Source organism: Chenopodium quinoa, unplaced genomic scaffold (assembly GCF_001683475.1).
Source record: "Chenopodium quinoa cultivar QQ74 unplaced genomic scaffold, ASM168347v1, whole genome shotgun sequence".
NCBI classification, from domain to species: Eukaryota; Viridiplantae; Streptophyta; class Magnoliopsida; order Caryophyllales; family Amaranthaceae; genus Chenopodium; species Chenopodium quinoa.
The window spans coordinates 668,935-694,243 of NW_018743204.1; the positions used below are offsets into that span (position 1 = coordinate 668,935).

Consider the following 25,309-nt stretch of genomic DNA (forward strand, 5'->3'; position numbering starts at 1 on the left):
GGTTACTCAAGGGGTTACTTGAGGGGTTCGGTAAGGGGTTACTCAGTCAGGGTTTACTTGAGGGGTTACTCGGTAAAGAGTAACTCGAGTAAACCCTGACCGAGTAATTTGAGTAACCCCAGCCACACAGTAAAATCTCCTTTTTGAAAATGAAAAAAAAAAACATAAAACTAACTGGCCTTAATGAAATTATATTGTCAAATAATTTCTATTTTTTGTATTTGTGTAGTGGTAAGGCCACACATTCTTTTACATTGATTGTTTAAAAATGTAGTTGATGTAAAAGTTAGTTGTTAAATATATGCAATTGCATTAAACAATAATTGATAAAAAAAATCAATAGATATATTACTATTAAATTAAAAGTACATAGTTATATTGTAGTTTTTTTTTAATTACATTTTTATTATTAAATAGCTTTTTTTGTTGTTAGATAGCCACAAAGAATGTGATGAGAATCGATCTTAGGATCTCTTGGAAATAGGAATGAAATTTTAACTATCTGGGTTGTTTTTTTAATGGGTACTTAATAAGTATAATTTTATGTTAATGTTATTTTTATTTTTATTTTTGGTATAAAAATTTGAAAGGGGTTTTGAAAAATATATTAAGTTCAACTTAAAAGTTATTGATCAAATAAGGACTAAGGAGGTGATGAGGCATGTATTATAAGTGGATGTAAATACCTTGGAAATAAAGTGAAGGGGCAAGGATTGTACAGGTATAATAGAGGTGACGGGCGGGTGATTGAGTATTAACTGGGTATAGCCTGGATACTTTGGTGAATGAGTACAAAAACTATTGTACCAAATGTTATGTTTAACACAAATTTTCATAATGTGACTGGCCACATGGTGTGGTCGGGGTTATTTGGTCAAAGTTATTTGGTTGGTCAAGGGTTACTTAGTTAGGCGTACTTGATCAATCAGACATAACTTGGCCAGGGGTTACTCAGTCAGTTAAGCGTAACTTGGTCAAGGGCTACTCGGTCGAACAAGGATTACTCGATTTACCAAGAGTTAATCGGTCAGGGATTACTCGGTCAATGTTTTGGTGAGTGTTAGATTGCCGCATGGTGTGGTTGGCCACACCAAAAAAACATTGTAAGTTTAAGTTGTTGTTGTATTTAATTTGGATCCTTCAAAAATAAAGAGTAAAAAATTACTTTAATAAGTACTTCGGCCATAATTATTAAATTTTATCCTTTTAAGAGGTCTGTATCTTAAATTTTTATGATTAACATTGAAAAGAATTTATGATTAATGTACTACTTTATAGAAATTAATTGTTACTCTTATATTCAATTAATTTAAGGTTTTACGCGAGATAAAAGTGAATATTATTAGTCAATCGTGGGTTGCACGGTTGCTATACTGGTATCTAAATCTATGATAACATTATCTTTCTACTCGTATTAGGAATTTCTAGTCTTCTGGATTACGTATTTTTTTTCCACGTTAAAATTATCATTCTTTATAATCTTTATCTTGCTGGAACTAGTGTATTATCACACAGATGGCAGTATCTCTGAATCTCTGATAACCAACTTTTTAGTCTTGTAACGTTTTTTTTTTTTTTTTTTTTTTTTTAATTATTAATAATTTTTATTCATCATGCAACGTTGTATGATTTATTTCCTATTATCATCATCATATTAGTATATTGCAATACAACATTCCTCACAAAAAAAAAATAAAAATAAAAATCGCAATACAATACCAATGTAAATTACAGAGTACAAGTTGTTACTTGTGTTCTAAATATAAAAAAAAGTTATTCTAAATAAGTTGTTACTCGTATAAAAAAGCTTATTCAAATCGAACCGTTTTAGTTTTGATAAAATCGTGCATGGCCCGGGCAATGCTTTGAATTGCTAGTTTGTACTTTTTTAATTTGATAATTATGTTTGACTGTTTATGTAGCTAGTGTGTAATCCGGACGTTGCCTCGGATATTACGGTTTTTTTTTTACCTCATATGTAGTTATTTTCTAATCTTGTGAAGAATAAATAAATTAAATAACCTCTAATTTACTTAAAAAATGAAAGAAATATGTAATATTAATTATGTGAAATTTAAAACACTAATAAAAGTTGGTTGAGATGGTATGTGTATGAACTTTATGTGTTGGAAGTTATGGATTCGAATCTAGCTCAAACTATAATTTATTTATTTTGTTAAATGAAGTTGCAAGCTTACGTGGTGTATGCATGTACTTTGGATAGTATCCTGGCATTGTGACATGGTGCATATACGTTGAAGAGTGCCACGGAACACCTTTTAATATATAGTATAGATTTGAAAAAAAAAATTGTAAACAAAAACCGCTAAAAATTCATTAACAGCAAAATATGCTTCATCTGTACTTTGCCATTAAAACAAAGCACAATTAATCAGCAAATTAATAAACCCACAACAACGATCAAATATTATCATCATCATATCTCATCCACCTAAGAATCATAACCTTCACTACTAGATATAAGATCAGAGTAAAATCCAATGAAAAATAATAAATAAAATAACTTGGTTAAGTTAAAAAAATATTTTTTTACCTAGCAATATCGGGTTGCTAGTTGTTCAAACCAATGACATACCTTAACATTAGAACAACCTGAGCCAAATCCACACATAATTGCCTTTTCTATAGCCTGCACTATAGGATTCTCACAGTACAATCCAGGCCATTTGCTTAGTGTTGCAACTAAAAAGCAAAAAATTTGAGAATTTGGGACTTGTACAAACTTATGACCTTAATGTACATACAAGAAGTCGATCTTTAAACATGAATCATCTCTTGAGGCAAAAACTGCAGACTGATTAACCACCTGTCCAAAATATAATTACTTCGTCAAATTACGCAATCTAAACTAGATAATGAACTAACATATCATCTATAATTCCGTATAAATAAGTAACATAGCCAAAACATCATGCAAGAACATTTTAAGATCAGAATATTAGATGAGATTACGTGACAAATTATACATATCAAAACTGATAAGTAAAAACATTTATTTCCAAGATCATAATAGACATCACTCAAAGGTTCTACCTACTCAGCAGAACATTTTATCAGATGAGATTAGAATCCGACAAATTACACATATCAAAAATAAAAAGTTCAAGACATTTATTTCGAAGATCATAGATCTTAAGGTAGGTAACACTATTAAGAGATAGTCTACCTAGTGGAATAAAATACTTAATGAACTTATATGAGTTGATGCTCAGACTTGCTCATCCCATAGTTCTTCAACACTCTTGTAGCCAGCAAATGTCTCATGTACCATCTCCACGCCTTTAACAAATTTTTCCTGCATCCCCCAAAGAAAAGGTATTTAACATGCGCGAAACCAACATGACACTCTAGCTAGCATATATATGCATTCATCTAATTCAACATACTACGCCCAACATTCCACTATACCAGTAATGAAAATATGCATTCAATTATATAGATTACCAGACTGAAACAGTTGGCAAAGTTAGGTTGCATAAAGAATTAAGATGGGTACTTGCCTGCTTAATCTCAGAAAGTTTGCAGAGTAAATTTTCAGGAATTGACCAATCAAAAACATCCAAATTCTCCTTCAATCTTGCTTCATTTGAGGTTTTAGGCAGTACACTATGGCCCTTCTGAAGCCCCCAACGAAGAGCTACTTGTGCAGGAGATTTTCCTAGTTCCTTTGCAATCGTAGTGAGAATAGGATCGGCAAGAATCGATCTATTTTTTGCACCAGCACCTTGAGAACCCAGTGGTGAATATCCCTGAGAGACAAGATATTTACCAGAAATTCTATTAAAATCTATAAGAAAAACTACAAAAGGGATACGCCAGTATACACTAAAAACAGTAGCGAGACTAGTGACAAAACCATACATGAATCAATCCCCACACCACTCACAATAAAACAGCTTCAAAAAGTTACCCTTTTGCCAGAATTTACAGGCATATCATATTTGAAAGCACAACAAAAATGATCAAATTGGGAAACTTACAGATAGATGAATGCTCTTTGTTTTGCAAAATTCATGCAGCTTCTCTTGTGGCCACATAGGATGACATTCAACTTGGTTTACAGCAGGAGTAACTCGGGCAGCTTCAAGAAGGTTGTCTAGTTTCTTTATAGAGAAATTGCTAACTCCAATGGCTCGAACCCTACCTGAATCATAAAGCGCCTCCATTGCTTTCCATGTACTAGGTATGTCTGCTGGAACGTATCTCTCAGGATTGTTACCAGATAATCCTTTTTTCTCCTTTACTGGCCAGTGGATCTTTCATACAACAACAGGATCCAGGAAAAGGCATTAATATGATAAATCAGAATTCAAATAGATTGATTAAAAAAAAGAACCATTTAGTAAGTTCTCAATTAAAATAAGTTACATACAAGATATAGGTCCAAGTATTCAAGTTGAAGGTCATTCAAAGTCCTATTTAGCGCCTCTGGAACATCTTCTGGTTCATGATCAAAGTTCCTGCATAATCAAATAAACCAAGTGATAAATATTCATCCTTCATGCTAAATATAATCATCTTCTTAATATAAATATACTGAAAATTCTAGCCAGGCTTGATTACAAGATTATAGTCAAAACAAGCCTTTTAAAAGTTTTAATATTCAGTTATTCACCATAGTTTGGAGGTGATAAATAACTCCTCTCGCTTCACTATCCCATCTTCAAACAACTCCTTTAAAACAACTCCGATCTATTAAGCAAGGAAAGCATTATCATGTGAGCAAGAATGGGGAAAATTTTCAGTCAAATTGGAGTAGATCTTTATGATACAATAAAAAGAATTTTAAAAGGAAAAAAACAGAAGAAGACACTATAAAGAGAACAGTGAATCTTTATGGTTTAATTTTTTAATTACCTCCTTCTCATTTCCATAGATATGTGCGCAATCGATGTGTCGGTAACCCAACTGCATCAGGTAAAATAAGTGAGCTACAGCAGAATGATTTAACATATGCTTTGATGCTTAAATCACATTAAGAGCTGATAGCCTGAAAGGTATACATCTTTATATATGAATCATTACATACGAAGTATATAATACAAATAATGTATGATTTATTCTACCAAAGAGAAATAAAGAAGGCTCCTGCTAATTTGTTAGACAATGAAAACAACGCTCTAGATACCATAACTACACTTAAATATCTGTCATAATTTTCCATAGCTTGAGAATGTGCATTGTTAGTTTGTTACCCTGCTTTTAAGCTATTGATTAATTGACCTTCATTTCTCATTCATGGATTCACCATATTTCCTTAAAGTGATCATGGCTTTGTGGGAATTTGTAACAATGTTATGCAATAAGCAAGACCTAATATAAGGATTCGGAATCATGACTGCTTCTATCTAATCTAAATAGTCTAGAATTAATCTTACAGGCAATTAAAAACCAGTTAGATAGGAGCTACTATGAATGCAGACTAATGATGAGGCAAATTGTGGCTATAGATGGACTAAATCATGTCATCCTGAAGGAACCCTCGTCTATGCTTCTCGGAGATATGATAAAGATCACTGAAGACCACACTAGGACTATGTTCGTTACAACTGAAAACTTCTAAATGTATGTATATGCAGTTGAGTCAAGTCCTCCTATTGAACTTATAAAACTTTTAATTTTGGGATAAAACTTGTTGGCCATTAAATAAGCTTATTAGCCCTTTTACTCTTTTACAAACTCATTTAATTTCAAATTTATTTTTCCTCCAAGATAAAAAGAACAATAGATCATTTCTTAGATCATATGTTGCATAACTATCTATTTCAATCACCCTACTAAAATACTCCAATGTGTCTTTTATTTTTCTTATTTTTTTTTTAGAAAATCCAATATGTATGTTGTGGCCTTTTCAAACTTTTTGCAAATTAGACTTCCAATACAATTCCAATCTTTTGTTCACCCCCATAAAACTCAATAACCACTTAATAGATTTTTTCTCAATAGTACGAACCTTAGGTTACTCCCTGTCTATCACCGCATTGACATAGGGCCTATGACACATAAATAAAGTCGCAATTTTGTAATAAACCATAATCTAAATACTCCCTCCGTCTTCAAAAGATGTATCCATATTACGTTCCACATCATTTAATATTGGATAAGTAAATTTACTATCATGCCCCCTTACAATACTTGCACCTTTCTGCCTACTCTCTCACTTCACATTTTTTTGATATATACAAACCTCCTCTTTCCTCCTGATTTTACCCTCACTCAACTCTATAGGAAACCAAAGTCAACAGTAAATAAATACTTCCATGTAACACTTCTCTACAAAGCCACGAGTAGGTTTTTTTTTTTAAAAAATAAAACTATTTACACTTTACAAGCAAGACCCAAATTATCACATACTAGATAAACAAGCTAGCCTTGTTTGGTTGACAACATAAAATGGGAAAAATGAAAATTCATGGTAATTGATAAGTTGATAGTTGTTTTATTGACGCAAAAAAAGGAAAAACGGAGGAAGTGGAAATTTATGGGAATTTCAACTTTCTACATGGGAAGTACAGGAGTCCCATCAATCAAAATTCATGTATTCCCACCAATTGGTTGTTGGTGCAGTGGTGATTGGGACTGCACTTTGTAAGGAGGACCCGTATTCGATCCCTGCAACAACAATTGGGAGGGGACTGAAACCTAACTACCCACGTCCCCGAATCCGAATTAGCCCAAAGGCTAAACTAGGTGGAACAAAAAAAAAAAATCACGCATTTCCATGTCAACCAAACAAGAAAAAAAAACACAAATCAAGAGATGTAAATAAAGCAACAACTTTATCCATTTCGTAATAAAATAAAAAAAATATGAGCCCACATTTAATGAAAGTAGATTTATATACAAAAATGCCCCTTTATTTTTTTTAATTTTTTTCTTTTTTTTTGCCTATCTTGTTGATAAACTTGAATTTTCTCATTTTATTATCAATCTCTTTTCGTGGTCTTCACTCATAATTTAATCAAACCTTTTTTTTTCTCAACATATACTTAGTTACTTACTTTCAAATAATTTATTAACACACTGCAAAGTGTTTTTTTATACACTGTATTTTTGTTTTTTTGGAATAAAATGAATAAAATAGGACTTCTTCACTTCAACTACTCTGTATACATTTTATGTTTGGGTCTGCAAAGAACATGTTTTTGACTAAAATTAACCAAAATTTGCAACAAAATTAACTTCAATCTCATGGAAATTAACAAATATTAATCAAAAATCAAACAAAAACCCATTAATCTAAAGAAATAATAATGGCCAATTATCAAAGTACAGTAATAATACGGAGTAATACATAGAAGCAGAGGAGAGAGAAAACCTTAACAGCAGCACCAACAATTTGTGGAGGAGTTGCATAGGTACCTAGCCCAATTGATGGAATTTTGGCTCCTGTATTTAACTCAAAATGTTGCAAATTCCCCTCCATTTTTAATTCTAATTTCTGAATTTTTTGATAGAATTAAGATAAAATTAATTGAAGAGAATTGTATAATGCGAGTACTAATAGAAAGAATTGCTTGGAGACAAGAATTGATGAGAGAGAATGTAAGATAAGAAAATGACGTTACAAAGGTTACAGGTTCTTTAGCCCGTGAGCCCCGTATGACTTCATTGTAGGCGTCATCCTCGTGGAAATTATGTTTTTTTTTTTTTTTTTTTTTTTGACATGAGAAAATTATGTTAATGTCCTACCAGCACTAGATGGAAAGAGTTTGGTAGTTGAGTATTGTTTTTGGCTTTCACTTCATATGATTCTGGTATTTGTACGGACAAAAATAAGGTGTTGTTTGGTTGTAACGGGGAATGAGTTTTCATACTCGTAGGTAATCTGTTAAATTTCAAACTGAAACCGTTTGACTGCCCGAATTCAACCAACCCAAATGAGAAGCGAACCGATTTTTTGAAATCGAAAACCGACCCGAACTGCATTTTATTAAACCCAAAACCGAACCGATCCGAGTAACGTTAAACCGTTTAAGAACCGAACATGTTAACGAACCGAACCAAATCTAAACCGAACTGAAAGAAAACCGAACCGAAAATGAATCGAACCATTTCTAACCCGAAATCGTTTAAACTGACAAAAAAAACCGTTTACACCAAAGCGTTAACAAACTGCAACCTGTTTGCACCGAATCGTTTATAAACCGAACCGCTTATAAACCGAATCGTTTATAAACCGAATCGCTTATAAATCTAACCATTAACAAACCGCTTACTATAAAGAAAAGATTAAAACCAAGTTAAAAGGTATTTTAAATAAAAGCTAATTATACACACATGTTTTTTTTTTTTTTAACATAATTATTATGCACACATATTTATTAATTATTTTCCCCGACTTTTTTATATGTAATTATAATTTTTTTTTTTATACACTTTTTTTATGTAATTATATGGATTAAGTGTTAGAATATATTTAGCATATATTCTATACTTATCATTTTTTTTAGACCCTATACTTATCATATTAATTGCATATATCTTAGTTAATACTGACTTCCCTTAGATATAGCATTTTGTTAGCTAATCCGTGAGTATTGTATGATCAAAACAAGGAGTATATACATGAATTACAAGCTATAAGTTAGGCATAGAATATGCTAATTGATTTGCTACATGTAATGACAGAATATTGACTAACCTAAACAGCTAACAAAATGCTATTTCTAAGGGATTATGAAGTGGTCCCATAAAACAAAATTCTTAAACACAAAGAAAAGTGTATTATATTTAAAAAAAAAATTGGAGAATAGCAGATTTTTCTGAACCACAATATACAACTCCATGACTTTTATTGTCACTAATTATGTTGTTGCTACTACAAATTTTCTGTATATCTTATTCAACATCTAACAATATCAACATATTATGTCTTTTCTAGATTTAAATAGAATATCCAAAGCATATGATAATTTTGAAGCATATAATAATAATAATAATACTTTCTGTAATTCACATCAAAATTTATGATTCTCATTACAATTACAACTAAGCTCAACCCAATTCAACTCTGACTTCTCATTACAGTAGAGCAAAATTTTGTTCGTTCTTTTTTTATATGTATAAGCACGAGTTAATCGCTCCATAGTTGACTAAAGAAACTAAACCATATATAATCAGTTTTAAAAGAGTAGCCAGTAGGCTTGAGGTTGAACACAGCAAGGAGATCATTCGTGGAGTGAGTGCTTCAGCTCCAACAAAAATGTTGTAGCATAGAACAACCAAAATGCAGCAGCAACGTAAAACAACATTAATAATAATACCTGAAATATATTAATTAAGCATCAGTGTAAGAAAGAAGCAACACTTTTCTCAAAAAAAAAAAAAAAAAAATAAAAATAAAAATGAAGCAACACAATATAAATTAAGCATCACTACAATACAACTTCCATACCTTCCTAATTAGATGCAAAACTTTCATCTATTACCTCTTTACCAATTTCAAGGACGTCTTCTTCAATATCACAATTATAACCACATAACCAATTTTTTGTGGTAACCAACGTCTCAACATTCTTAGGCAAAAGCGCACTCCTATACTTGTTTAAAATACGACCACCCATGCTAAAAGAAGACTCAGAGGCTACCGATGTAATAGGAATGGCCAAAACATCCCTAGCCATAACTGCTAATATGGGGTACACACTAATTTGAGATTCTCAATACTTGAGAACATCATAATTATGCCCTTCATAAGTTGGTTGACGAGGAGTACACAAGTAAGAATCAATCTCCATCGATGGCCGATTTGATGGGCCATCCTCATCATCATCATCATCATCATCAACATACTAGAAAAGTTCAAACAAAATGCTTTTATTAAATAATAATAATTAAAACATACAATTATTATTTTTGTAAACCACAATAAACAGAAACTTATTACCTTGAATATATCATCATCCAAGTGACTATTTGATTTATCGATAATAGTTGGGATGGAGGGGAGAACAATTGTACTTGACTTATAACCGGAAGACATAGAAGAATAAAAGTTATACAACTCCAAAAGAGCATCTTTAATCACCTTTGCCTTTTCAACACATGCCTCATCAACATAAAGTACTTTTAACATCTTCGTCACTCGAACAAGCTTATAGCGAGGATCAAGAACAATAGCAATTGAAAGGATCAAACTACATTCATCCCAATAGCCCTCAAACTTTTCAAGCATAACTTTTTTCCATGGGTGCAAGTTTAGGGTCTATATGGGCTTTACTTATTGTGTGCTCAATTTTTAAAACACTAGCAAAATACAAATTTGCAGTAGGATATTCTGAACCAGAAAATAACTCAGTGATTTCATAAAATGGCTTTAGGAAATTACATATTTTAGTAAGGGTATCCCATTCATCATCCGAAAGTTTGAATTCATAACCCATAAACTTATCGATAACCACTTTTTAGGCTTCCTTTGCTTCTAAAGCTTTTTGGAGTATCGTATAGGTGGCATTCCAACGAGTCACAACATAAAGACGTAACTTTCCATTAAACACACAATTAACCTCATAAAGAGCATGCTCAAATTGAGGAAGTCTAGAGTCTGAAGAATCAATATATTTACAAACCTCACGCAATTTTTGAACACTACTATCAACTTCTTTTAAACTTCTTTGAACAATAATGTTCAAGACATGAGCTGAACATCGAATATGAAAAATTTACCATTATAAGGAAGAGGAGAAGTCAACATTAAATCTTTCTTCAAAAGGTTAACCATAACATCCATGGATTGAGCATTACCAACAGTCATTGCAAAAGCTTTATCCTGAAGGTTCCATTCCCCAATAAGTTTAAACACAAATTTTCTATCTCAGCACCAGTATGAGAAGGACCACAATATCTAAAATTCAAAATTTTAGACCTAGGACACCAATTTTTATCAACATAATGTGCAGTTAAAATGAGATAACCTCGATTAGTGCATGTTGTCCACAAGTCACAAGTGAAGCTAACTCTACCTTCAATTCCAGAAAAAGATTGCAACAACAAGGACTTAAACTTATCATGCTCAGCAATACAATATTTCAAAATAGTGTTTCTACACACATGCTTCACGTTGGGATTCAGATTCGTAAAAACTTCCCTAAGGCCATGATGCTCCACAATACTTAAAGGATAGGAATGCAAAATTATAGCTCTAGCAAGCAATTGTAAATGGTGAGTTTGATTAAACGGGGGCTCAACACCACTTTCATGATTTCCAGGATGGTGTGGATTTTTACTCATGCATGTCTTAGTATGAGCTTTACAAGCTGAAGTACCTGCCTTACCTGGTGTTTCATATTCATTACCGCAAACATTGCATCGAGCATATTTTATCGGAGCAAGACCAACCATCTTATCAAAAAAGGTGTAATGCCTCCAAACATCTGATGTTCGTCCACGCTTACTACCACTAGTGGTAGTGACTTGCTGTTGAGTAGAATCTTGATTCTGAATAGTGTATTGAGAATCTATAGTTTCAAAATAATCTTGTCTGTCCTCATCATAATCATCAAACTCTTGCTCCATTGCTAAAAAAAATAAACACAAGTAGATGTAAGTGTTCACTCTAATAGCTACAACAGTATAAATCATCTTTCTAACTTTGAAAGAAATCAACCATTATAATCATTCTAATTTGAGGGTATGTCATCGGCTAATTCAAAACCCACTGGACTCAAATGCCCACTAATACTCAAAAATCATATTTTACAAACAAACTCCCACCACAAACAAATTCGTCAAAATACAATTAACAAAGTACCAATTACCCAGAAAAGAACCAATTGACATACGACTAGGATAGATAGCTAATTTAATTTTTCTTAGTCTTATTTTATAATTTTAACTTGTTCAATCATTAAATAAAAGCACGACAATTATCTTGCCAACTCGAAACCTTAGGATTAGGATTAATGAATGTTAATTTCATTAGCGAAATAAACATAAAAAATGAAATAAATTATTAAAAATTGAATCAAATATCAATGATACAGCAACAAATAAGAAGAAAACTTCAAAAGTACAATATTTCAAAAATTAAATATTTCAAAATTAAATGAATACAAACCAGGCAGCTTGAGGGAAGATTTGGAGAGAAAAATTATGTTTTTGGGCAGCAATGTTTGAGTTTTTGGGCACGCAGCAACGGATGAGATTCGGGCAGCAACAGTACTTCAAAGTTCAAACAATTGCAACCAACGAATTGATAATGAGAAGAAAACAGAGAAATGAGAATGAAGAGAAGATAAATGAAAATATGAGAATGAGAGGGAGATCTGAGAATGAAGGAGCAAGGCGCCGTGACTCGTGAGGGATAAGAAGTAAAAGTGGTAAAGTGGAGAATTAGGGTTTCAAAAGATATGTGCTTTAAATCTAACCATTGATTTTTTTATTCTTTAAATGTTAGCCTTATAATTGTCTCATTTTTTTTTATTGGACAGGTGAAGATGGTGATCAGTGTGTGTTGTGGGAGGAAGAGGTTAACCGTGTTAGGTTTTACAGTAAATGCAATCAAGCAAAATACTTAAATATGTGTGACCTAGATAATGTGATTACAATAACAAAGTAATGTAATTAAAACAAACACAACAAAGGTGTTACAATCAAGTATTAAAAAGTGTAAGAAATTACATAAATTTCTAAATAAAACACTAATGTGAAGACTAACAAACTTGCCTTAACTCCAAGTCAATCAAAGCACACATGAACATGAGAATTGCTATGTCCCTTGAGACTACGACCTTGATACTCTGTCAAAGGCGTGTGAAACACTTTCCTAAAGAGGTTTATTTCCCCCACACGGTGCTTGGGTTTACCGGAAATCCTCTTTGAGATACAATTAACAGAAATTCCGTTCTTAGCACAAAGAATCGAAACCAAGATGAATGAATCGCAAAGAAGGCTAAAAATCAAGAGAATATCTCACAATAGTTTGCAAGAAAATTGAGAGAAATTATGGAGAATACTTAGGGAGAGTTTTTGAGAATAATATTCTGTATATCTTTTCGAAAAACCAGAGTTCTATATAAAATAGACTCAACCGATGCTATAACCGCAAAACAGGCAAGAAGCGCGGGCGTGCCACCACAGCAGCGCGGGCGCGCCAACATTAGGCGCGGGCGCGCCACCTGCTCGCGCGGGCGCGCCACTCTTCTTTGCCCAAAAACTTCAAATTTCCAGAAAGTTGACGCGATTTTGTCGCGCCCTAGGCGCGGGCCGCGCCATACGGGGACGTGGGCGCGCCACCGAGATCCATCAGATTTTCCAGAAACTCATCGCAGTTTAGGCGCGGTTTCATCGCGGGTTGCGCCTAGCTAGCGCGAGCGCGATAAATCAGTAGAGTAGGCGCTCCACATCGACACTCTAAACAATCAACAAACCGTAGATTGTTTATAATCTATGGTTGAGAGTAGATGATTTTTTTGTATTCATATCTACAAAAAAATACTCCCTCTATTCCTATTTTTTTGCCCCATTTGATCGGGCACAGTCTCCAAGACGTGTATTAAAATGTCTATATCTTTATTTTCATACAGTACATGTAAAAATTATAAAAACATGATATTAATAATGTAGGGTTTTGTAGTGACCCACACTACGCGGAATGAAACCCACCAAGACCCGCCCCCATAATAAATGCAATTAACAAGCAAAACATAATTAAAAAGCATAAGAAAGGATAAAAGATTATACCTTTGACGCATGCTTCGTTCAACTATGAGCTCTTACTTGAACCTCGAAAACACGAGGCCTCCGACAGGATCGTACCCTCGAACCCGACCCGAGGTTCCTAAGCCTCGAAGGTTAGTCGAGGCCCGGACAAAAACTTGGAGTTTTACGAATTTCAAGGTATACTCAACAATGGAGTTGCCTTTACTTTTCCACTCAAGTGTGTTCTTTCCCAAATACCCAAACTTTGGTATTTATAGGGAAATGAACCCTTGATCCTCATTCCCCAACCAATGTGGGAGAATGAGTAATTTTGACAATTAATTTAATTCCTAATTAAATTAATAATCAAATCAATCACAATGCAACAAGTGTCAAGGGGAGAGAGAGAGTTAGGTGAGGACCATGAACCTTGGGGGGGGGGGGACCATTGCCTTGCTCCTCAAGGCATGCTCCAAGCCTTTGGTCCCCACTCACCTCAAACCGCCTCAAGCAATGGCTGTGCTGGCAGCTTGCTTTGCTGGCCAGCTAGCACAGCCAGCCTAGCCTGCCCAGTTGGCACGCATCACCCAGCCCATCACTTGCATGCTGCTAGCGAGCCACGCCTTGTGCTAGGCACTGCTGCCTAGCTATCACGCACACACACGCACAACCTTGCTGGCTGGGTGCGTAGTGTTGCTGGGTTGCTGGGCCTAGGCCACGCACATACACAGCGGGCTGCTTGGTGCTGCCTTGCGAAGGCTAGCACACAAGCCAGCCCGTATGCTGCTGCGATGCAAAGCAAGCATGCATGCCAGCACTCGCATAGCTAGCATGCACTAGCACTCGCACACGCACAGGGCGATGCCTGGCATGGTGCTGCTGTGCGAGGCTGCTGCTGCGATGGTGCGAGACACACACGCAAGGCCCAGCATGCGTGCTGCTAGCGAGCCACGCATGCTGGATGGCTTGATGCTTGGAGATGGTGCTAGGCACACACGCACACGCACACGCACACACACGCAAGTGCCCAGGACTGCGATGGTGCGATGATGCTGCGATAGTGCCTAGGCACCCATGCACGCACGCTGTCGTGCTGCTGTGCCATGCGAAGGCACACACACATGCAGGTGGTGCTGCGATGGGCAGCCTAATGCGCCTAGCACACCATGGTGCGCCTAGGCTTGCGATGAGCTAGCCTAGCCTAGCTACGGATATGCTCGTACTTGTTTCTTGTGATTTTGCGGCGCTCGGCCTCGACGCCCTAGGCTCGATATCCGACGTCTTTGTTCGTAAAACTCCGTCGACTTATTAAATCCTTCGGATTAATTTATTGTCTCGGATCGGTTGTTCGATTGGATTCTACCCGAAGGGTTCAGTTAAGATTAAGTTGTAATATTAATTATACCTTAATTACACCTTAATATTATTGATCGGAAGCGGCCTCCACCTAGGCATTTCGATCACTTGATCTTACTGAAGAATTAGCTCTGTAATAATTCTGAACCCTCTATCAAAATAATACACTTATTGGAAGGACACCATTCCTTTCAAATAAAATATATAATGAGACAAATTTAACAAGACCACTCATGACTAAATGATGTTTTATAGATTAACGGTAATTCTTTTTTTTTTATAGGGAAAAGATTCATGGTAATTTATAGTCAACGTTTTCAAACTTTGACCCCAAAAATGATAATGGAGCAAAAATAAAGGGACAAATGGAGTATTAAAATAAAAGCTGGTGACGGTGTAGATCATTATACTTTGAACTACACGAACAATGATATTTAGCTAATCTTAAGACTACAACTCAAATTAGTGATCCAGTCAAATAATATTACTAATCCATAACTTTATACTAATAAATATTTAACTATGAGAATATGAGATGGTTAGATGTTATGTGTGTGTATAATCGATTGAAAGAATCAATATTACCTTCTTAATCATTAATGTTTTCTTTCATTATACAAATCAAACTATTTTGTAATATCTTCATATATAACTTTATGCAAATATACAATGATAAACGAGTCTTAATTATCAGTCTTGTTGACTAATTAAGTATCGAATACCAAATTGCAAATTTTGACGTCACAACAACTCATCAAATCATGATTATGACACTATCAATTAAATGATCAAATAAGATGCAAATAATAATCTGATAGTAAAACAATGGATATTTTGGATTTTAACACCTGACAAAAGGCTGAAAATGGTTTTTAACACCCCCCAAAAAAAAACTTTTATTTTAACACCTCCCAAAAATATAAAAGTTGGAAGTTAACACCAGTTAACGATTTCCGTCACGGAAATTTAACGTGGGTCCCATAAATTGGCTTCAACTCTCCTTCGTTTTCAATTTTTTACGAAACCCACCTTCGTGGCTGCCATCCCATTTTTTCTTCTTATTCCTCCCTTCATCTTTTCTTCGTCTTCTTCCTCCCTTCATCTTCATGGCTACGCTACGCTACCCTCCCCCCTCCCTTTCCCCCACCCCTACGCTGCCAACCGAACCCACCCCCCTTCCCTTTCCCCGTTCTCGCAACCAAATCAGCTCCTCTCCAAATACCAGCCCACAATCGCAACCCCTGCAGCCACCTCCTCACTCAAACCGCAAAAAATCAATTCCCAACATCAATTCCCGAAATCAGAGCAAATCGCAGATCCATCGAACCTCGTCTAGAAATCAATTTAAGTTTGCCGAAAAAAGTTACGGTGTGGTGGTTTAGGGGTTAGGGTGGCCGAAAAGGTTAAGGCGGGTCGATTCGTTAGGGTTTGGAGCAAAGTGTTGCAGAAGAGTGGTGGTAGTGGTGGTGGTTGCGGCGATTCAGATCTTTGATTGTGGTTTCGGTGTGGTGGCTTGGGTCGGGGCAGCAGGGGAAAAGGGAGAGGGTTGGGTTGCGTTTGTGGGGAAAAGGGGTGGGATGGGTTCGCCGGTCGTCGGTCGGGGGAGGGAGCTGGGTGGCTAACGGGATGGGGCAAGGTTGGTTTCTTGGGTGGTTGATTTAATTTTGGTGGCCGGTCCCCAGTTAACATGTTTGCTGGCTGCGAAGGCTTGGTCAGTAGCCGTACAGGGCCCTTTATGGGCGGCGGAATTGGTGGTAAAAAAAATGGAAGTTCTCAGTCGCTTTGTTCTCCAACGAAGGAGAAGATGAACCGGTGTTGAATTTTTATTTATTTTTTGTATGGTTTGATTTATGAGCACCAAAAATCTGTAAATCTGTAAATTATGAGCACCAAAAATCTGTAATGGATAAAATCAATGAAATGAAGGTTCAGAGAGGAAGTTTCGTGTTTTGCTGGGTGAAAATTGAAGTTGAAGCCAATTTGTGGGACCCACGTTAAATTTCCGTGACGGAAATCGTTAACTGGTGTTAACTTCCAACTTTTATATTTTTGGGAGGTGTTAAAATAAAAGTTTTTTTTTTGGGGGGTGTTAAAAACCATTTTCAGCCTTTTGTCAGGTGTTAAAATCCAAAATATCCTAAAACAATAATACATTAATGCACTAAACTTTTATAATCTACTTCGTAATAAACTAGTAAGATCAGTATTGCTAAACTTGAAACATAACATGATATGTATTTATAAAATTAATGAGAATTTGTATATAATATGATGCCTAAATATGAAGTGATGAAGTCTCGGCTTGATATAAAACTTGTTATCCAGGAAAAAGTTAGAAAGTATTGTTTAGGGTAAAAATACCCTTGCATGTGGACCAATGCCGCTGCGACACCTGTCCCTAAGCTCAGCGCTCAATGAGCCAATTAGAGCATGACACGTGTCATTCAAAGGGGGAAAATGAGCTTTATGCCCATAACCCTAGAAACCGTAAAACGGTGGGTAGCCCATCTACTTAGGTTAAATAACCTAAAAGGGCACTTGTCCCAAAGGACTATAAATACTGATCATTTACATCAGTTAAAAGGGGAACTCAATTGAATACACATTCAATCTACACAAATCAGAGAGTGAAACACTCAGATATTGAGGCTGTCTCAGATTTTTTCCATGGTGATACGGTATTGAAGACCGACTTACCCTCAAATTTTTGAGCCGAAAGACAACCATATAGACAGCCCCTACATTTAGAGTGCCGGTATGCCGTTTAACTAAGCTCATAATCGAGCTCTCTTGTTAGCTTGGACAACATCGAGTACTTTCTGCATGCCATATGCTAACTCATTCGACTTGACATTAGAGCCGCTTGTATATAGCTGGGCTTCAATACCGTCTGACCTTGTATAATATATACTTAAGATATGCTAGGCGTTCATGTTGTTCGACCTTGGCAATTCGGTTACATACGGCTACTACCTGGCTTATTACATACGGCTGCCGCTCTTCTTATACCCAAGCAAATGGCTTACGCTTGTGGGCTTTCATGCCATGGTTGGACGACTTTTAGAGGTGCCTGCTCGGCACACACGAGCTCTAACTGTTGGTCGGCCTTGCTGACCGTCCAACTCTTTATCTTCCATGAGGCGTAAAATATTCTTGAGCTTTGTCGCCTATGTTAATTTCATGCTTGAGAACTCAAGCAAGATTTTTGCTGAGTGCCTCGTATATTATTCTCATGCATGAGAATAACAAAGGAGGAGGTTATTATAATAATAGTGGAGCATATGATAGTGGGTTGCCGCCTAACAACTTTTATCACCAAGTTATGTTTTCATGCAAATTATAGGGTGGACCAGCTCATTAGGCAAAGCAAACCACTTGACAATTTTATAATGGCGCTTATGTGGCATATTCATGGTCATCCGCCCACTAAGTGCCGGTTGACCTCATTGATAACAATAGCCTGACATCTTCTCTTGGGTGTGCTCATTGTCTTCATGGTCATCCGGCCAATAAGTGCCGGCTAACCCCATTGATAATAGCCTGGCCTCTATTTGCTGATCGCCTCATGAGAACTCAAGCAAGCTTTCGGCATGACAATAAACAACATACATATGCTCATGTATAATGCCGCTTGAGTAGCATATTGACCGGCTGTATGCATTCAGGTCAAGTCCGCTTGTGTAGCATTAGTGACGGCTGTATGCGTAGGAGGCCAAGTGCATTTATCGTAGCCGGGAGTTCAACGCTTGCCTTAATCTTTAGTCAGGCGGCCATCAATGTAAGAGTTGCCGCCTGTATATGTTATTCCCAAGCAAGAGAACAATCTAGAAAATTTACATACAGTGCCCTGCTTCAAGCTACCATACTGGGCTGCCAACTATCCATAAATGTCGCCTACTCAAGTTTGAGCTGTTGGCTGGTTTGTTAGACGGTCTTGACCGCCGAGCCTTATCATGGAGCTTGTATTCAGGATATATAGTGCGTGCTTGGGCTTGCACCCATGGGACACCTCTCTGTTCCCATGCAAATCAGTGGGAGTGGAAGTAGCCATAGGCTTCATACACCTTGGTGCCGCCTGGCTAACTCATTGATGTCAACATAGCTCATCAATGGTGCCGCCTGGCTAAGCGTATGACATTTGACCTCCTGATGCCTGTAGTACTTGACATTTGGCCTTATGACGCCTGTTGTGCTTGATAGTTGGCCTCATGACGCCAGTAGTACTTGGTCGTCTAACGCTTTCGCACTAGGAGGTTATCTCCTTGGAGATCGCAGAAGGTTTCAACAGACGGAGCTGCCAGTCCTAATGTTGGACGTTTTTTACCGCCTGACCCCAAAGAGGACCGGCTGCATGTATGGTTGTCCATACGGCATGTATGGCTGCTGAGGTGCATACGGAGCCGAATGGATTATCCGAGGGCCAATATGGACAGATAAGCCGCCTGACTAACTCTCTCTGCTTGATTGCGAATACCTCGTTGAGGTATCCAGAAAGCTGTCTGGGTAGGTCGACGTTGAAGTCGACTCAGACATTTAGGATGGGGAAGAGGCACTCGGTCCTCAACTTCGGCCGTAGGTAGGGGTGGGACTTCGGTCTGGCAGTTCGGTTTGACCTCACTTTGAAACGGTTTCGGTTTGAAACGGTTCGGGTTAAAACGGTTTCATTTAGACGGCGGGTCGGTTCAGTTCGATTTTGATTAGTCACAGGTCGGTTCGGTTTCGGTTTATTTTTGTACGATTTAAATTCGGTTCGGGTCATAAACGGTTCGGTTTATAAACAGTTCGGGTCATAATCAGATCGGTTAGAAACGGGTCGCTTCAGGGGCGGATTTACTCGGGTCAATGCCGGTTCGGTTTTTAAACAGTTCGGTTAATAATCGGGTCGGTTTGAAACAGGTCGGTTCAGGGGCGGATTTACCCGGGTCAATGCCCGTTCGGTTTATAAACGGTTCGGGTCATGATCTGACCGGTTTGAAACGGATTGGTTCAGGGGCGGTTTTACCGGGTCAACGTCGGTCCGGGTTCATATCGGTTCGGGTCATGAACGGATTATTTTGAAATGGGTCGGTTCAGGGGCGGGTTTACCCGGGTTAATGCTAGTTCGATTCATATCGATTCGGTTTATACTCGGTTTGGTGCTAAAATCGTTCGGGTTAGTTTGGTAATCGGTTAAATTGGATCGGGTTGAAATCGAGTTCTAAAAAGTGGTTTTGACCATTTAGCGCGTTTTGTTTTATATCAAGTTGGGACTAGTATTTCCATTTCATTAGCGGGTCGGCATAGGTTGGTGAAAAAAATAATGGATCGAGTAGAAATTGGGTTTTAAGAGATTTTTGACCGGTTAGCTATTTTCGTTTTATATAAAGTTGGGACTTCGTCACTTTATTTTCAGACATCGGATTATATACAATTACACAAATCTTCATTTATTCAATTATTCTATATCATGTTAATATGTTATGTTTCAAGTTTGGTTATACTCTTGTTGTTGTTTATTCGATATTATCATATTAGTCTATTACAAATTTATAATGTATTAATGTATTATTGTTTCATTATTAAATATATATTATTAGGTTATCAGCTTCTTGTTGGATTGTTTTAGATATCGTGTCATGACCATGTTTTGATGAGTTGCTACTTTGAATACGATAAATCGATTCAGATATCAGATTATATAGAATTACAGAAATTCTCATTCATTCTATATCATGTTAATGTGTTATGTTTCAAATTTGGTTATAGTCTTGTTGTTGTTTATTAAATATTAGTCTATTACAAATTTATAAGGTATTAATGTATTATTGTTTTATTATCAAATATTATCAGGCTATCAGCTTCTTGTTTTAATTGTTTTAAAGATCGCGTCATAACCATGATTTGATGAATTGGTACTTTGAATACGATAAATCGATAATTGATATTGTAATAAACTAATAATTTAATGTTACGGAACTATATTTGGATGTTTAATTAAAATCACGATTATTCAATTCCCCATTAGTCTAATAAAGTAATAATTGACAATTGTTTGTAACTATTCCATAATTTTGGTGTTAAAGTTATATTGCTGAATTACTTTGTTGTCTTACCCTCTCTAATCATCTTTTAAGATTACGTGCCTACAAGGCTGCAACATATATATGTTGCAACTTGCAAGTTAAAGAAAACAGGTGGGGAAGTAGAAGTATTCAATTAGATCGATCATCAACTGTTTTAAGTTTTAATAATCAGATACATTTATCGATTATCTATACATACCAATGATAGTATGATACCAATCGTACCATACATTATTATTTATTACATATACTGATATACATATAACTAATATACATTAAATATGTCATATTGAATCAATTCCAATTTCCAAACATTTGTGTTTCTTACAATTTATAAGTTACATAAAGTTAAGAGTACAGTAGTGTTTTTATTAGTACGTAGCTATGAATAAAAAAAACATACTATCCAAATCCATTTTCCCATGATTCGTGTCACCGTCTTATATTAAATATCAGCCATTGATTTGCATGTCATCTAACGACCTATCATCGCACACATTCCAATTCACGATCTGTGTGTTTTCTTTTCCACCAATCATATCACTCTTACCATCGTCTCTTTAGTACTCTTTTTGATTTCTCTCTCGTTTTCTTAATCCTCTTCTGTAATATTATCAATTTTTTGAAGCCATGGCTGCTAATATGCTCACTGCTCTCTCGTTTTCTCTCTCATCTCCTCTTCCTTCTTCCTTTCTTCTTCTTCCTTCTTCTCCCTTCTTCCGTCTATGTTCTCCTTTCTTCCATCTCGTTTCTCCGTCTCCGTCCACCGGCACCACGCACGACGGTTTTTATGGTCAAATTCGACCACAAAACTCTAGATCTAGTTGTTTCATGATCGAATTTGGCCTTTTAAAACCAAATTCGAGGCCAAATTCAGGATTAATATATAAGGTGTTTTCGTTCTTCCTTTTTTTATTTTCTGTTTTTCTTTTTAATTTTTTTTCAAGTTGTGGGCAACGGAGGGGGCCGAGTTAGGATGGGTGCGGCGGCGGTTAGACTGGGTTCGGGTGGGTGGGGAGGGAGGATTTTTTTAGGGAGGGAGGGAGTTTTATGCTGGGTGAGCAATTAGAGTGAGTTGAGGGGTTTCGAGGATGTTGGGTTTCGTGGGGGTGGGTGGGGTGGGGTTACGGTGGGTTTGGGTTTTTTTCGAATTTTTTGTATGGGGTGGGGTGGGGTGTGTTACGGTGACGAAGGTGGGTGTGGTTGGGGTTGGGTCTGTTTTTTTTTTTTTTTTTTTTTTTTTTTTTTTTTTTTTTTTTTTACAGTGACGGTGGTGGGTGGGGTGGGGTACGTTACGGTGATGGTGGTAGGTGGGGTGGGGTATGGGTCTGGATTTTTATTATTTACGGTGACGGTGGTGGGTGGGGTGGGGTACGTTACGGTGATGGTGGTAGGTGGGGTGGGGTATGGGTCTGGATTTTTATTATTTACGGTGACGGTGGTGGATGGGGTGGGGTAAGGTTTGGGTCTGGGTTTTTTTATTTACGGTGGGTGGTGGGGTGGGGTGGGTTACGGTAATTATGGTGGGTGCGGGGGTGGTGTTAGGGTGGGTCTGGGTTGACGTTGGTGGGGTGGGGGTTGGTTACGGTAACGGTGGTGGGGTGGGGGTGGGTTACGGTAACGGTGGTGGGTGGGGGTAGTGTTAGGGTGGGTTTGGGGTGACGGCGGGGGTGGTGTTAGGGTGGGTTACGGTGGTGGGTGGGTGGAGGGTGGTTGGATTGGGTGGGTGGCCAAATTTTTTCATTTTTTTATTTAATTTATAACTCCTAATTTAGTTATACAAGAATATAATTTTAATTTTATAATAGCAAAAAAATTTACAAATTTAAATCAATAATTATATGTAAAAAAAATTGTACTGTTAAATTACATTAAACATCAAATATATTTCATGGAATTCTAACAAATTGTTAAAGGCTGTAAATAGTTCAATTTGAATGGAACGGGTTGTAAACGGTTCGGTTTAAATAGTTTGTAATTGGATCGGTTTAAACGGGTTGCGGTTTGAAAATAGTTCGGTTTAAACGGTTTAATGGGTTATAACAGTTCGGTTTAAACGGTTAGCGGGTTGTAAATGGTTCGATTTAAACGGTTTTTTCCTACGGTTTAAACGGTTTTGGTTTATAAACGGTTCGGTTTAAACAGTTAGCGGGTTAACATTAATCGGTTCAAACGATTTCGGTTTATAAACGGTTTGGTTTGTTATTGGTTTACGGTTCGTAACGGGTTAACATTAATTGGTTCGGTTCGGTTTCGGTTTGACATTATACAGTTCAGTTCGGTTTTCGGTTTAAAATTAGCGGGTTATAAACGGTTCGGTCCGTGATGGTTCGGTTCGGTAACGGACGGTTTCACGGTTCGGTTTGAAAAGTCCCACCCCTAACCGTAGGCCGTTTTTTATGAGCAGGCGGTACAGATTGTTATGAAGCTATCTTAGTACTACTCTTCCCATAGACGGTGCCAAATGTTTTGGGGTTGTCTATATGGTTGTCTTTCAGCTAAAAAATTTGAGGGTGAGTCGGTCTTCAATACCGTATCACCATGGAAGAATCTCACTTATGTGAGTTGATTTAGGCGGTATCCAATACCGTATCAAAGCAGCTTATTTGTGTAAAGTTAAGTTGGACTACCATGAAAAATTACAAATCCTAATGTCGTCTGGTACTTCTTGCAACAAACGACAACTATGCCGACTCAAGTTCAGCCCGAGAGCCTATTCACTCAATTATTACAGTGGATTGGCATAATGAGAGTGGTGGCATTATTATGATGGAGATTATCATATTTTGATTAATATATGAATTATTCCATGCAAGTCATACTACATAAGCGGCACTAGAGGTCGGCTAGCTGTATATATTCTCAAAGCAAGGAGGTCACCATTGCAACGAAAGAAACCTCTTGCATGAGCACAAGTCAGGCGACAAAGCACAATAAAGTGAGGCGGCATCCGTATGTAAGTATAAGCTAGGCGGCATTCGTATGATAGAATGAGCTAGGCGGCAGTCGTATGTAAGAATAGTAATTAAATTCCATTAGCATAATCAAGAGAAGCCGTTATGAGGGGCAAGATATACAGGCGGCATGAGCCCTTGCGCCTCATTACTCAAGCTTAAGTGGCAACCATGGAGCCGTGCCGTCTCTAATGTAGCAAGTTTTATACGGTCCTCATCAATACCGGGTTGCCATTGAAGAGCTCAATCCTATGAATATGGGGCCAGCACTTAGTTTTTATAAGCGTTGACATTTACTCAAGTATTGAAGCCGGCTGTGATTTTGAAGCTAAGCCTTTGAACAGTCGACCTTATCTTGTGGCGGCCTTCCTATGTAAGCACAAGTGTGAAGCAATCCCAGCGCTACACCAAGGTGGTGATATATCCGGCTCTATCCCAGCCACCAAGCATCCGTCCAGGCGACTAAATGTTAAGTCGACTGTATGAAGGCTAGGAGAGCCCAACTATTCGGAGGGGTGGCGCATGGGTTGCATCAATAAAACCGGCTGTGCGAGTGCATGTTTCAAACGCCATCATTAGCTAACACACAAGTGGCATGATTAAAGGTGCTTATGTGCTAGGCACTTCTTTGATATAGGCGGCACCCTATTTAATTGAAGACCGTCTCGCTTCTTTGATCACCTACACTTATTTTCACGGTAATCCAACAAAGCAATGACGCATGGGTCAGACGGCATTGCAGCCATGCAATATACAATCGGTATTAATGCCGGCCGAATGAGCTTGTTCATGTGTTTGAAGGGCCGCATGAGTGATGATCAAGCCTCAATTGACTCAAATACAAACAACTATTTGCCAAGCTAACTCCAAATGCAAGTGGCATGGAAGCCGCATGGTGCTACGACAAGGAGGTCTAGATATATCCGACTCCGAATATTAAGCTTTGGAATCCATCAAGCGTTGAAGCCGGTTGTAAGTGCTTGATCTAGGTGATGCATCTAACTAGCCAACCCCTGAGCATCCAGCCAACTAATAAATGCATCAGGCCAAGGCCCTAAGCCGGCTGTTCATAGGCGAAGTAGCCTCGATGCTAAAACCGGCTGTGTGTATGGTAGCTGAGCCATAAGCTGTTCGAATGGGTATCCGCATGTGTGGCACCATTGAAACCGGCTGTAGGTACATGAGTGAATCCATGAATAAGTAGATGTCCAGCACAATCAAGCCTCGTGATTGTACTAGCAACAAGCGGCATTATCACAAGCGTGACTTCGAAGC

General features: G+C 37.2%; 1 protein-coding gene across 2 annotated transcripts; it reads right to left on the reverse strand.

Moving 5' to 3' along the window:
* Positions 1-2,453: 2,453 nt before the first annotated feature.
* On the reverse strand, positions 2,454-7,919 carry LOC110733825 (NADPH-dependent aldo-keto reductase, chloroplastic-like). Of its 2 annotated transcripts, XM_021913895.1 has the most exons (8): positions 7,340-7,908; positions 4,879-4,929; positions 4,637-4,713; positions 4,394-4,481; positions 4,002-4,277; positions 3,522-3,770; positions 3,188-3,316; positions 2,454-2,827 (listed from the first exon to the last, which is right to left on the reverse strand). In XM_021913895.1, exons 1-7 carry the CDS (start codon positions 7,445-7,447, stop codon positions 3,230-3,232), a joined length of 936 nt encoding a protein of 311 aa, XP_021769587.1. In that variant the 5' UTR covers positions 7,448-7,908; the 3' UTR covers positions 2,454-2,827; positions 3,188-3,229. The 2 variants fall into 2 exon arrangements, with proteins under 2 accessions (XP_021769587.1, XP_021769588.1); XM_021913896.1 differs by lacking the exon at positions 4,637-4,713 and having other exon boundaries at positions 7,340-7,919.
* Between the last annotated feature and the right edge of the window lie 17,390 nt (positions 7,920-25,309).

What these genes read in the sequence shown, in the direction of transcription:
- LOC110733825 (XM_021913895.1), bottom strand. Translation starts at nt 7,447, where the DNA reads ATGGAGGGGAATTTGCAACATTTTGAGTTAAATACAGGAGCCAAAATT. An exon ending in AATACTTGGACCTATATCTT is followed by an intron (nt 4,278 to 4,393) that starts GTATGTAACTTA and finishes GTTGTATGAAAG; the next exon opens with ATCCACTGGCCAGTAAAGGA. An exon ending in CAAAGAGCATTCATCTATCT is followed by an intron (nt 3,771 to 4,001) that starts GTAAGTTTCCCA and finishes CTTGTCTCTCAG; the next exon opens with GGATATTCACCACTGGGTTC.